At 39.1% G+C, this 14,907-nt stretch overlaps 2 protein-coding genes across 3 annotated transcripts in view; one reads left to right on the forward strand and one right to left on the reverse strand.

Moving 5' to 3' along the window:
• The window catches only part of kcnt1b (potassium sodium-activated channel subfamily T member 1b), a 112,132-nt gene extending 107,211 nt beyond the window's left edge, over window positions 1–4,921 (forward strand). The window contains exons 32-33 of the mRNA XM_052112730.1: window positions 959–1,043; window positions 3,624–4,921. Of these exons, the coding sequence (XP_051968690.1) occupies window positions 959–1,043; window positions 3,624–3,741 (203 nt within the window). The 3' untranslated portion in view covers window positions 3,742–4,921. The remainder of the gene's footprint in view (window positions 1–958; window positions 1,044–3,623) is intronic.
• Window positions 4,922–7,619: 2,698 nt separating this feature from the next.
• On the reverse strand, window positions 7,620–14,592 carry LOC127631140 (uncharacterized). 2 transcript variants are annotated; one of them, XM_052109153.1, is made up of 5 exons: window positions 14,515–14,592; window positions 14,322–14,420; window positions 11,946–12,470; window positions 10,212–10,478; window positions 7,620–10,070 (listed from the first exon to the last, which is right to left on the reverse strand). In XM_052109153.1, the coding sequence occupies exons 1-5, from the start codon at window positions 14,519–14,521 to the stop codon at window positions 8,353–8,355; spliced, it is 2,616 nt and encodes an 871-aa protein (XP_051965113.1). In that variant the 5' UTR covers window positions 14,522–14,592; the 3' UTR covers window positions 7,620–8,352. The 2 variants fall into 2 exon arrangements, with proteins under 2 accessions (XP_051965113.1, XP_051965107.1); XM_052109147.1 differs by having other exon boundaries at window positions 7,620–10,112.
• Window positions 14,593–14,907: the final 315 nt, after the last annotated feature.

The raw sequence follows: 14,907 nt of genomic DNA on the forward strand, positions 1-14,907 counted from the left end.
GTTTACAGTTGAACCGAAAAATATCACTTTTGTCATCAAAGTGGCATAAAGCACTTGTGTTGAGTTTTGTGTCAAAGCTCTTAAGTCATGTGAAAGGGGCTTAGATCTTCTTTAATTAATTTATAACATTGTTTTTCAGCTTGATAACTCTTTATTTATTTTATGGGGTGGTACTGGGAGTATTGGGAAAGGGCTTTATTTCAATGGATAATTACAATTGGGTATTGACTCTCCTGATCTCACACTACTAATGTTTTTTGCTTCACTCTGATTGTTTGAGCTTTGGCTTGGTGGGCTTGACAGATACTCTAAGCATGCCTCTATCTGTGTTTGTCAGTCTTACTGTTTTGCTGACATTTGGCTGTGTGTTGGCATGGCAACCTAGCAATGTTCTTGGGGTAAACTGTGACTATTATGCAACAGACCAATGGACGAATGGATGGATTGAAAGACTGAATGCGTGGGTGGATGCGGACCCTGTCTGCATGCGTCCGAACATGGGGAGCGCTTGCATGGGCATTCCGTAAATGCAGCCATGCACTGTCAGTAACGGTTAGCCCTTCTCTCTCTTTTACCTGGCTTGGCACTATAAGTGGCTCAAACAGGTGGGTTTGAAGAAGCAGTGGCACTTTGTCCCAATCTTGAGTCCCTTATTCCCTCAACTGCCAAAGGTTCACACTGATCAGCCATTTACAAGCAGGTAAAATACAACAAAGCCTTAGAAATGCAGCCGTGGGGATACACAAGATCTACTTCACATTCTTCTTTTGATTAAAAGCTCATATATTTTTCCCACTTGGTTGTTATCTTTTGACCACTCAAATTGCAAAAAGAGTATAGAGTACCTTTATGGATAAGAACTTGTCAGAACTTTTCTATGTTTCATGTATGTTAATGATTATTAAGAACTGATATATGTTAAGCATGACAATAAGAGTGTGTTTTGTTTCTCTTACAGATGAAATGAATGATAATCAGAACACATTGTCATATGTGCTGATAAACCCTCCTCCGGATACTGTTCTGGAGCTCAATGATATTGTGTAAGTCCCAGACATTAAAGATGAAGTACTGTATGTAATTTTGATGTGAAAATCTCTATAATTTGCAAAGACAACTGTTTAAGTTAGTCATGTATAGGTTGGCATTCCAAAGAATGTAAACACTGGCTCCCTGGCGGTTTCAAAACATTGCCTTGTTTGTTTAAGAGATCCAACATATATACATCTTACTCATCAAATGGCATGAATTTTAGGGCACAAACCACTAATACTAAATATGAAACTTTGTAACTTTGCTCACTAACATGATACAACAATGATACCTCAAATTGTGGGGCTTGTTGAGGGGATGTGTGCTATTACTTTGCTAAGTGATTTTTATAGACTTAAATTAAAAGAAGGACCAGAATATCATAGAGGCTTTGAAGTGGGCTCTTTTGACTTCAGTAAGCAATCACCTAGCAATCACCCAGGAACACCCTAGCACCCACCTAGTAACCAGGCAGGAACACCCTGACACCGACCGAGCAACCACCCAGAACACCCTACCAAGCACCTAGTAACCACCAAGGAACATCCTAACAACCACCCAAAAACACCCTGACACCAACCGTGCAACCACCCAGAATCACCTTAGTAACCACCCAGGAATATCATAGCATACACCTAGTAACCATCCAGGAACATCCTAGCAATCACCCAGAACACCCTTCCAACCACCTAATTACAAGAACACGGAACACCCTGACACCTACCGAGGAACCACCCAGAAATACCCTAGCAACCATCTTGTAACCATCCAGGAAAACCCTAGCAACCATTCAGGAACATCCTAGCACCCACCCATGAATACCCTAGCAACAACCCTAGAACTACCTGACAACCTGTCAATAATACCCTAGCAACCACCCAGGAACACCCTAGCATCCACCTAGGATACCCTAGCATCCACCTAACAACCACCCAGGAACACCCTAGCAACTACACAGAACACCCAAGCAACCATCCAGAACAACCTAGCAACCACTCAGGAACATTGTAGCATTCACCCACAACATACTATTACCCACTTAGCAACCAGCCAGGAACACCCTAGCAACCACCCAGAACACCCTACCAATCGCATAGCAATGTACTAAAAAACAAAACTACAAAAGAAAAGAAAAAAATACAAATCCAGTTACTTCTGTCATTTCTGTTTATTGCCACTATTGGCACAGAAATTATACACTTTACCTTTATAAATTGTTTATATACAGTATATACTTTAAACACTGATCAGCCACAACATTAAAACCACTGACAGGTGAAGTGAATAACATTTATTATATCATTAAAATGGCACCTGTCAAGGAGTGGGATATTTTATACAGTCAAATCTTGAATTTCATGTGTTGGAAGCAGGAAAATGGCAAGCGTAAGGATCTGATTGACTTTGACAAGGGCTAAATTGTGATGGTTAAACAACTGGGTCAGAGCATCTCCAAAATGGCATGTCTTGTGGGGTGTTCCTGGTATGCTGTGGTTAGTACCTACCAAAACTGGTCCAAGGAAGGACAACCGGTGAACCGGCGACAGGGTCATGGGTGCCCAAGACTCATTTATGCACGTAGGGAGCAAAGGCTAGCCCGTCTGGTCCGATCCCACAGAAGAGCTACTGTAGCACAAATTGCTGAAAATCATAATGCTGGCCATGATAGAAAGGTGTCAGAACATACAGTGCTTAGCAGCTTGCTGCGTATAGGGCGTGTAGCCACAGGCTGGTCAGAGTGCCCATGCTGAAACCTGTCCACCGTCCAAAGTGCCTACAATGGGCACATGAGCACCAGAACTGGACCATAGAGCAATGGAAGAAGGTGGCCTGGTTTGATGAATCACGTTTTCTTTTAGATCATGTGACCGGTCGGGTGCGTGTGCATTGTTTACCTGGGAAAGAGATGGCAACAGGATGAACCGTGGGAAGAAGGCAGGCTGGCAGAGGCAGTGTGATGCTCTGAGCAATGTTCTTCTGTTAAACCTTGGGTCCTCGCATTCATGTGGATGTTACTTTGACACGTACCACTTACATAAAGATTGTTGCAGATAACATATACCCCTTCATGGCAACAATATTCCCTGATGGCAGTGGCCTCTTTCAGCAGGATAATGTGCCCTACCACACTGCAAAATTTGTTCAGGAATAATTTGAGGAACATGACAAAGAGTTCAAGATGTTGAATTGGCCTCCAAATTCCCCAGATCTCAATCCGATTGAGCATCTATGGGATGTGCTGGACCAACAAGTCTGATCCATGGAGGCCCCACCTCGCAACTTACAGGACTTAAAGGATCTGCTGCTAAAATCTTGGTGCCAGATACCACAGGACACTTTCCGAGGTCTTGTGGAGTCCATGCCTCGACAGGTCAGGGCTGTTTTAGCGGCACGAGGGGGACCTACACGAAATTAGGCAGGTGGTTTTAAAGTTGTGTCTGATCAGTGTATATTACATAGTTGGGTTTTTTGTTGTTGTGATTTACACCCTTTTAATTAATGTCTTATGGACTCTTCTTAGAACAGTTAAACAGCTTTGTTTATCTGCTTGGTTTTTAACTGCACTGTCTAATATTTCACTTTTTCTGTAGCTACATAATTCGCTCAGACCCACTGGCACATGTTCCTGAGAATCTCCCAGGTGCCCCGGCTGGAGCTAAGCTACGGCAGGACTATGGATCTGAGACAAGGGATGAGACCCATCTGTAAGAACTAGATGATCTCTCGTCGCCCTCCCCCCTCCTCCACCTCGAGCTGCTACAGCGCCACAGTCTGCATGAAGGGTGCCAGGACAAACAGCTAACCAAACACAGACATGGCCCATGTGCCAACACAAGCTGCTCTACCGAGCCTAAAGGCCATAGCTGTACCACTGAAACACTCACAGATTCTTCTTTTTGTACAACACAAACAGAGAATCTAGGAATACATTTCAGACTTCTCTGAATGTGGCTGGTTATTACATTTTTGTATTTAAGACTTGGCTTTGAGACTTAAAGCTTTCAGTGCGAGTGTGAAGCATAATATTGAATCACTATGGACCAAACATGCCGTCCAAGCACTTTGCGCTTATATTGCGGTATATATCACAGAACATCATGTAAAGCAGTATTCAAGTGGGCAGCTAAAGAAAGATGGGAAGTAAACAACAATTAATGTCGTGCGAGGCTGGATAGTGCCCTGTGATAAATATTGAAAAAAGTGTTTTTGAACAGAATTGGTTTACATCAGTGCTATATTGTTCTGTGTATATATAGCACAAAAATTAGTACATATTAATACATAAGTGTACATATACATAAATTAGCCAGATATTATGCTTAGTGACCTCTAAGTATTCACTGATTTTTGTTGTTATTTTGTCCTTAAAACACAAAGTGTTTTATGTTTGATTTATTAATTGCTGATCCCTAATTGCAAGGTTTTACATGTAAACACTTTATTGATTTTTTTTTTATGTAAATCACTGTCTGTTTAAAATCACAAGTGTGATTCAAACTGTTCAAAGTTTACATAGTGCACCTAGATCAAGTCCTTTGCCATACAATTTTATATTTATAGCAAAAAAATAAATAATAGAACAAATATTCTACAGCAAACATATCATCCTTTTGAAATTACTGTTTGTTAATACGAGTAAATCAGAAGTATTTTATGGATCTTGTGTAGGTATTATTGGAGAGCTGCCAAATGGTATTAGCTCACACAAAATCAGCATTGGGACAGATTTGTTCTGAAACATAATTTATACAATAGAAGATATTAATATACATTTTATACGTAACTATTATTATCCATTATTTTTCATTGACATCTTGCCTAATTGGTTTCCAAATATGTTTGTATTTGTTTTCTCTTTCTTATACACTCTATCTTAAAACAGTGCTTAAATCATTTAATTGTGCATTATGTCACAATTAAAATGTTATGTTACCACTCATTTAAGAAATGAATCATATATATATATATATATATATATATATATATATATATATATATATATATATATATTGTATTGTAAAGTAGTCAATGGAAAGGAGGCGAGAACCGGCATGACGATATAAATAATATTTTAATGAGAAACTTAAAACAAGGACACAAACACACATGACGGACATGTCTCTCTCCCGCACGATCCTCTGCTGTCGACCTTTATCCCTCTCGGGAGGCTTGATTAGCCTAATACGGGACCGGGTGTGTAGGATCATGACCCGGCCCCACCCTCCGCCCTGCCACATTCCTCCCTCGTTCTCTCAGGCTGGGGAGCCCCCAGCATGACGTACACCCCACCCCCCCCCTTTCCTTGGGGGAGAGCGTGCCCTAAGCCCCATCTGCCGGCAGGTCATCCCCGTCTACCTGGACGAGGGAGGGGACAAGGGGAGGGAAACAGAAATAATTAAACGGGGGGTGTACTTCCTGTAACAGTGTAGTACCCCCCAAAAAAACACTGTAAAATGTAAAAGAGAGGGAAAAGGCCAACGCAGAGCGGCAGTGAGAGAGAGAGAGAGAGAGATGAAAAAAAAACCTATTCGCCAGTTCTCCGATACACCGTCGCAGGGTCCTCGATCACTACTCCACCCTCTCAGGCGGACGACAGCTTCTTCTCCCCGGGCAGACCGGAGTCAGACTCACGACCTCCAGTCCTCCACTTGCGACTCGTGGGGACTCTCAGCGGCCCTACCGCTCCAGGCGGTCGGGGAGACACTTCCCTCCTCCCCTCGCGGACGGCGGTCTTCCATCGACCCTTCCGCGTTTCTGGGGGATGGCAGTGCTCTCCTCCGTCCCTGGCAGCGGCTCCATCGCTCCAGGCAGTCGGGGACGGTGGGTCCACTCCCTCCTCCGGTGGATGGCAGCGGCACTCCCCTGGGTGGACCGCAGTGTCGAGGACTCCGCGACGGGCATCCATCCTCCTTCCCGGGTTTCGGCACCAGTGTAAAGTAGTCAATGGAAAGGAGGAGGCGAGAACCGGCTTGACGATATAAATAATATTTTAATGAGAAACTTAAAATAAGGACACAATCCTCTGCAATTGACCTTTATCCCTCTCGGGAGGCTTGATTAGCCTAATACGGGACCGGGTGTGTAGGATCACGACCCGGCACCGCCCTCCGCCCTGCCACAAGTATATAATTAGAATTTGCCAGTTTATTGCACTAAGATCTGTTAGTAGAGCAGTACATCCATTAACAGACACATTTAAAATTGTATTACTTAAAATAAACATCCTTTATTTCATGTGTGCTTTTAGAACCGTTAAAATGTGACATGAAAAATGGTTGAAAAGAGTTTTGTGACTTCAAGGGATTTTATGATATCTGATACCGAGATTGAAAATCGTGACATTTTTGTTCTGATTAAGTTCTTTTATAATCTGTTGCCTGCTGTATCAATATTCTATCTATTTACAGAATGTAATTTATTTCTACAAGTCACATGCAAGGAGCTGGCATTTAAAGTTATCATGAAGACCTGCTTTTTAATGTTTTATTAGAAATGAAACTTTTCTCGTAACAGGTAAAGTTTAATACCTCTCATATCTTACTCTACCTGTCAAACTCCATTTTGCATTGGCAGTATAAGGGAATGTGATAGATGACAATAAAAAGTACATGTAAGGGGAAAATCCATGTAGCTATTGTTATGTTAAAAAATATTTATTTCAGAATTGTGTATACTGTCTAGAAAGCATTTTGTAAATTATGTAAGAAAATATCATTTTGCTACTGTTGATCTTACATATCATTATTACATATTTATGATTATTCTTCTTTCAGCTCTATTATAAGACAGCTAATCATCACCACTATATGGGGGTGTTAAAAAGGGTCTGTTTTTACCAGCCTTGGACATCATATCAGCCCATTATAAAGTATCACATAAACCTATTGTAACTATATATTTTCCACCAATTATGTCAGTTACTATTTGCTCATATAAACTACATCGGGAATGCATTATTTTGATCATTTTCTCTGAATTTTTCTGTCATCGTTTGAAAAGGATATGCATAACTTGCATGTTAAAAATGACAGCCTGCAGAAGTCTTCTATTTTTACTAGTTCCCCATTGAAATTAGACTACTGACATCTCTGTCAGATGATTACAGCTGTTGTAACTTACTACATTTCTTTAAATGTTATAAATATTATATAAATATTTTCTTCCAGTAGTTAAAGAAAATCATGGACCATGCATGTCCTAATCTGCCAAATGTGTCAGAGACCCATGTTTACATTTGCTGGCTCCAGTTTTTTGGATTGTGCTGAAAAATAAACAAACTTCTATATTTTGTACAATTTCTTAAATGAAGTCTGTACTTATAATATGTAAGATTGAATCAATAAATGCTGCATGCAGCCAGAGACAGTGTGGCAGTATTTTCTTATCAATGGATACTACAAAACTGCTGATACCTATTCATAGTTTGTTATCTTTTCTCAGTAAATGAACTACAAACCAGATTTTGCAATTGTTTTATTTACAAATTTTTAAATCAACTTTTATCATTTTGATAATATAATGTAGTAAGTTATCATATTTCCAAAAGTCTGCATTTTGGAAATTGTGCAAAGTACTAGCTCATTATCAGTGTTGGGTGTAATCTGATTACAAATTAATAAATTCATTTTATGTCATTACTTTTAAAGTAAAAAAAAATAGTATAAGGCATTACATTTTAAATTATTGTAATCCGATTACAGTTACTGAAGTTAGTTACTTATAAGTACATAGCTTAGGTTACAAATATTGCTAATATAATATTACCAGTATTTACCTGTATGTAGAATAATTTTATAATATGAATTATAATTCTTTGTATGTTTCTTTACAGTCTAGTTCAATGACATCTGAAGGGTGTGCACCCACTTTTGGGGGTTTGCAAGTGGAGATCAAACAATGCAATGAATTAATCTTAGCATTAAAGTTACAGGTCATGGGTTTATTATGGGCATTGTAGCTATAATTAAGAACATGCTAGAATGTTTCTTGTTCAAAATATGGAAACTGTTGCTTAATAGGTACTGGTTAATCATACCACCTTCCTAAAAATCTAAATGAAACTACCATGTGAGGTATCATAATTTCATTTGAAAGTTTTACTGAAACAAAAATGCAACAGCTTTATTTAGAAGAAACCCTGCTCATGCCATACCTTAGGTTTGGTACCTACATACCAAATCAAATAATTCAATAATATGTTTCATTATTTAATGTTTTTTGCCAACAGATCTGAAAACTGATTGAGAAAAGACTATATGTCAAATTAAATTGGGAAAAAAACCCACATCTCTTTTTTTGTTAACCTATTGCTACTACCACCTAAGGACGTCCTTGTTGTTTGAGTTTGTGCTTATTTATTTGTGTTTGTTTCCACCTCCCTCGGGTCCAGCGTCCATGATTCTCCACCACCTCATGTAGAAGGTCTATGTAAGTGTATTCATTCCCCAGCAACAGACTGTCATCGTTTGGAGAACCTCCAGAAGGGGGACCTCTTGAGTCTGAGTCATTAAACACCTGACCCTGTTGCCCATCCTTAGGAACTCTCTTTGCTGCCTTCTCCGCTCTCCTGGACTCCTTTTGCAATTCTGATGCAATTTGCTTACTTTTGTGAACTTGCTGTCTTGTTTTTTTCATGCTTTGCATTTTCCCCACATTATCTTTTCTGTTTATCTCCTTGCTAACATCAGCTCTTGACTTGCTTCCACCAGATGATGAATGATTAACACTGAACAATTTCGAGCAGACCTCACTTTTGTCAATAGGTGAGTTCTTGGTAGAAAACTCTTGAAAGTCAGACATGATGGTCGACTCATGGCCCAATCTCCACATTTCCCCATTCGTAAGAAGTCTAGCATTCTCCCTTGGTGATATATTATCAGACGAGGATTCTTGTGCACTGAAATCCAGAACTTTTTTACGAAGGGATGACTCAAGACCTGCTCTGTAAGATTCCTCATCAATAGCAACTCTGACATCGTCTCTAGGGGATGAGTTTTCTGGCAAAGACTCAAATGCAATGAACTGTGGACCTGTTGGGAAGGTTGTAGGAGAATTATTGGGCTGAAATGATCTGATGGCATGCCTGCATTCAGTGACAAATATTACTTGGGGGAAGATAGCGACAGTTTGTTGATTTTGAGCCCATTGCTTCTTCCATTGGACCGCAGTTGGAGGCCAGGTCAGTACACGTCGAATGGGCCTTAAAAGTCCAGATTTGGTTCTAACTTCAGCACTGCTCTGTTCCACCACAGATGTCTGGTTTTCGGGGTCAGCACCGATGGTGAGGTAAGGCAAGTTCTCAGCACCCTCCACAGACAGGGAAATGTCATATTTTGCCTGCAAAACAGCTTGACTTCTTCCTGCACCAGTAGCCATATCATCATTGAAGTGTTCCCCAAAGGTAGACATGTCATTCTCCACACCTCGTTGAGGAACTTCTTGGGTTATGCTTGTTCCAGCTTCAGCACTCTCATCAGTCCCTTCATTTTTATTTGTGAGCCCATCTTCCCACAACTCCTGTGTGTCTGTGGAGTTACTCAATTCATCATTTATTCTATCATTCTCCTCAATCTCCTCTACTGCTCTCTTTTCTCCATCCTCATGGAGCACCATTTCCTTGCACACTTCCTCAGTATTTGCATTCTTATTTTCCTTAAGTTTATCTGATGTCATGCATCCATTGTAATACTCATCATTGCTCACAGCTTCAACATACACTTCTGTTTCCATCTGTTTAGCAAATAAACCTGTCCTGCAGAGAACTGGTCCTGCTGACCTGACCCGTTGAATTGGTTCTCTGCTTTGATATATTCCTGAAGAATAAATATGGTAGATCTGCGATATCTTCTCTTCTCCAACCAATGTCTGGCCTGTCTTCAGTAACACCTTTGTTTTAACAGGGATTTCAGATTTTCCTTTTCTGTTTTCTTCTCTGTTGTTCTTTTCCATCATTTCCCTGGTCCTCATGCCCTCTGTCATCTCCAGAGAAGGTTTTACAGTCTGTAGATGTCTTCTCTCTCGTTTCCTATGATACAGTACTGAAAGGACACAAATGACAAGTACCAGGGCACACAGTACCACTGGTTAAATTAAAGGTTAGTCATTGATAATATAAGCAACATGAAAGTTGACCCACTCAGGGGACAAAAATAAAGCAATAAATCAACAGTCCTACTTACCAATTAAAATGATTAAAGTGGGGAGTTGAATAGGTTTGGTTTTCATTATACTGCCATGACCTTCGGTGGCAGAACTCACAGTGCCAGGGCTCTTAGTTGGACGGCTCTCTGTGGCAGGGGTCTTGGTAGTTGGGCTTGCAGTGGTAGGGCTCGTGGTTGTTAGGATTTTACACTCTTGTACTTGCCACACTGGCAAACCTCTCAACTCAGGAGGGACACTGCAGCGTACCTGAATTGCATTCTCCAGCAGAGAGGCATTCTGCAGACCTGAATGTAATAATGTCTTTCACTAATATGCATTCAAAGTCATTTCATGCACAGAGCTTGTTTATTGTTGAGGGGAAAGTTTACCCAAAAATGAAAAATTATGTCAACCTTAACTAGATCGCATGTCGTTTTTTTACACAAAGGTATTTGCTTCAGAAGACATTGATTGATCGACTGGAGTCATATGGATTACTTTATTGCTGCCTAAATAGTAGAAGGACCTGACAGAGCTTTATCTTCTTCTAAAAATCTTAATTTGTGTTCTGCTGAAGAAAGACAGTCATACACATCTGGGATGGCATCAGGGTAAGTGAATAATGAGAGAATGTTCAGTTTTGGGTGAACTATTCCTTTAAAGCTCGACACAGGAAGGAATATGCTGAGTTTGTTAAAGCTAAAGCAGAGCCTGCTTCAGTTAAAGAGGAACAAGCATCATCATTCAGCACAATTAATGTGAGTTAAGAACATATCGATATTGGCAAAAGATAGAACGATCTATCTGTTTTACCGATAAATCGGTGCTGATAGATGCTTTTTGGAAATATCCAGGTTATATGTAGAAATCAATGCTGATGGTTGCCGATTTTTTTATTATTCCTCTAATTTCCTCTGTGGCCGGTGCTGGAGGATTCTACAGTTAGAACGGCTTGATTCTACAACCAAGCGAGGACATGCAAAGAAAATTGCATTGGGATTTTGGTTGAACAATAAACTGCATCTGGGATTTTATTTATTTTGGACTCTTGTAGCCTCTTTGTCTGTGCCCGTCATAGTAAGGAAAGACAAAGATTTATTTATAAAATATTTTCTATAAATCTATTTTAAAAAGTACTGGCTGATTAATCTGTTTTTTGCCCTTTTCACCACCTTAATTATCCTATTTGCAAAATCCACTATCAGTCGGCACACAAATTGCGTTTCAGTCCATCCCTACATTCAAGAAGAGGATAGTGACGGAGACTGTCAAGCTATTACAACATACAGCCATAGATGATGTTCAAACTTCCTTGGTATCGTGAACATGCCAGGTTGAATATGCAGAAGCGTGCACAAAATGCCCTTTATTCTTCACACTAAGCCATCTCATGGTTTGTGAAGACTTCAATAAAATAGTGCACTAGTCACATTGATTACTTTTATGGACAGTTTTTCTGTCCTTTTTGGAGCTTGACCGCCTTAGTTAAGCATTTACTTTTTTGAATAGAAAAGAACAGCTTAGATTTTCTTCTAAATGACTCATTTTGTGTTCCATGGGGGAAAAAAGTAAGATCTTACACGTTTCAAAAGATATGAGGGTAAGTGATGGCATCATTTTCACATTTGGGTGAACTCTCCTTTTAAGGCCTTTGATAATTTGCTGATTATTGTGAAAGTAATACATTATTGTATCACATTAAATCAGACTAGTGTCAGTCTAAAACATTTGCTGCATCAGATAAAAAGTATGAGATAAAAATGTATTGAAACCTCTCAGATATTTTGCAAAGTCCTTTACAGAGCAGGAGCAGTCCCAGGGGTTTCCATCCAAATGAATCTTCGTGGCATTAAACAAACTAAACACATCCACACTCAGATGCCTCAGGTTATTGTTGGACAGGTCTAACTGCCTAAGTTTACTGAGACTGAAAAAACTGCTCGGGGTTATTGCGTTAATGTGGTTCTGAGACATGTTAAGAGTGAGCAGGTTTGATAGTCCAGAAAAAGAATTATGATCTAATGTAGTTATTTTATTATTTGACAACCTGAGGGTCTCAAGGGCACCATGAGGGCTGAACCAGTCTGACGAAACTTGGGAAAGATCATTATTGTCCAGAATGAGAGTTTTGAGGTTTTGGAACTTATCAAATGTTTGTGGGCTCACTGCTGTGACCCCAGTTTGTGTCATAGTTAGACTGGTCACAGAGGTCAGATTTGTGCTGTTAAACATGGACAAGTTGATTTCTCCTAAAGAACTCACAAAGAGGATCACAGAGGTCAAGCCAGCAGGATAGTCTAGGAAAAAGTAAATGACACATGAGAGACATTTGATAATGGAATGCTATTGGTTCAGTGGAAGTTAAGCTCTGTCGACAGCACCTGTGGTGTGCTGTCAATTACTACAGCCATATAATCTTGTCTTGGCACTCAATATGTAGAAACAAAAATTGTGTTTACGACAGTTACTTACAATGGAGGTCTGAGGGGCAAGGCATTGCATCAGGATGTAGATACACACTGTTTTTGTAGTATAGCAGCAAAACTTAAAACGTTATGGGCCCTGTTTTAAGAGTGCTTGTGCTAAGTGCTGCTTTATATTATGCACGTAAAGGCATGGCCATGAAGTTTTTATATTTTCGTGCAAGTATGCGCTAAGTTTAGGCACAAGTGGGTTTGGCGAAATTGTGTGTGAAAAGTGCTAAAGGGTCAAGTGCATTTTATTACTGAGGTTCTTCATTTATTCCACCATCTGCATCTTATTATATAGCCCATTCCCTGTCAAGCACCAGCGATATAAACGAAGACAGCAGTTGGTAGTTAAAATTGATTGTATGCAATGAATTAGAAGAAATATGAACGTACGATCTTTTGTGCATTTACTGCGTCTTTGTTGAATGTCAGGATATTTCTATGACAGTGACATGCTCCTTTTATATGCATGGAAAATGTGGTTCTCATCAAGACTTGGATTTACTCTCCATTATATTATGGAGAACATATGTATTATTCATCATTTTAATGTACTGACACACTAATCATGGCTAACATTAACATTGATTGTATAGGAATGCACGTCACTCCGGTCGATTTTGATTTTCAATAATTTAATTCATTGAAAATTAAACTTCAAATGAAACGAGAATATAATCAAAATAACTAAGTGGTAAAAAAAGATCATACTAAATGCAAACATTTTCAATCTCCAAACTGCAGTTTGGAATCTCCAAATCTCAAATGCAGGAACTGAATTTAGACTTTGCACTGAAAACAGATGTGCTACTGAAACTTAGTGCAATCACCTAATTGTCAGGAAAATAGCAAATTGTGGTACTTTATTGGGATAAAATGCACCCATAGTTTGTGTGCATAGAATTAGCACTCTCACGAAAACTGGATAAGACGCAGCACACGGTCAATGCGCATAGTGCTGAGGTTTGCACACTCATGAAAGTAGAGCCGTATACATGTTAACATGAGATGAATATGATAAAATGACTTACCAACCTTGTCTCTGCAAAGCTACATACAATCTTTCAACTCCTGTCATGATCATGTAAAGCAAAGACATGCTAACATTCAGACAAAATGCACCAGGATACCAGAAATTGGTACGGCATGAAGTATCAATCTGCATGCAACGTACTGTTTACATGTAATTACCAAAATTTTAGCCCTAATGCTAAAAAGACAATTTAAACAACTGTACAGTTCAAATAACATATTTGCATAGAAGAATAAAAAGTGCTTTAACGACCCAAAAAAATAAAAATAATTTCCTCGTGATACAATATACAATTGCTTTTTACCCCTCAGGAATGCCTTGTCACAAAGACTTCCATTGTGAGTGCATGATTTAAAAACAAATTTGTACAAATTGAAACTCGACATTATGCCACATAATCTGTTGATAGAGCTTAACTTGTATCGAATCCAGAACTTTCCTTTTATCTTAAAAAAATAAATGTTAACTGTAGTAAAATTATCCACCATGAAATATAGCACACATTTAAGTTATCTTAAATATAAATATACATTTGCAACAAAGATAGATTTACTTAAGTATTATATTAACTACTTGCATTCTATTACATGCGACAAGCACACAATTTTTATGAACATCAAAGAAACTTTATAATCAGATCCTACCTCTCGGTATCTCCTTGCAAACATAGTCAGTGTACGTATATATACAGGACTGACACCATGCCACATGTATGCACTGGAGCACAACAGATATATGTAGAGCTAGGTTGGAAAGAAAATTACAAAAAAAGGCATAATTTAATTTAACATAATTTAGTTGATTGTGAGTCCAACATCAAATCAAAATAACACTTACCATGCATACTGAAAAATATCAAATATCTATGTCTTCAAGGTTCCTAAACTAATGACCATCTCTATACACTGAATACTTGAACTGTTGAGCCACCCGCTGAGGATAAACTGCCAGTTACCTGGATACAAATGTGTCTTGAGTGGACTGTCAAGGATACAGATGAGGAATGGCCTGTGGTGTTCCAGTTGGGTGATGTTGGGATGCCATTACGAGACTAGCAGTAATTAAATATTCAGAAAATGCAACATGCTAGACATGTCTAACAACAGGTCCCACCATTAAAGCTATTAATTGAAAATTTAGCTTTGAAAAAATTCAAGTTTGTACAGTACTTGGTCGCTCACTTTCAGATAAAGTCGGCAATGTACACAATTCCTGTATAAAACCAAATAT

The sequence above is a fragment of the Xyrauchen texanus genome, chromosome 3, assembly GCF_025860055.1.
Source record: "Xyrauchen texanus isolate HMW12.3.18 chromosome 3, RBS_HiC_50CHRs, whole genome shotgun sequence".
NCBI classification, from domain to species: domain Eukaryota; kingdom Metazoa; phylum Chordata; class Actinopteri; order Cypriniformes; family Catostomidae; genus Xyrauchen; species Xyrauchen texanus.

Excerpts from the sequence above, each read along its gene's own strand:
- LOC127631140 (XM_052109147.1), bottom strand. Across the intron at positions 12,471-14,321 it reads TTGCAAGGAGATACCGAGAG|ACTATCCTGCTGGCTTGACC; the intron begins GTAGGATCTGAT and ends ACTTTTTCCTAG. Across the intron at positions 10,113-10,211 it reads CACTTTAATCATTTTAATTG|TGGTACTGTGTGCCCTGGTA; the intron begins GTAAGTAGGACT and ends TAATTTAACCAG.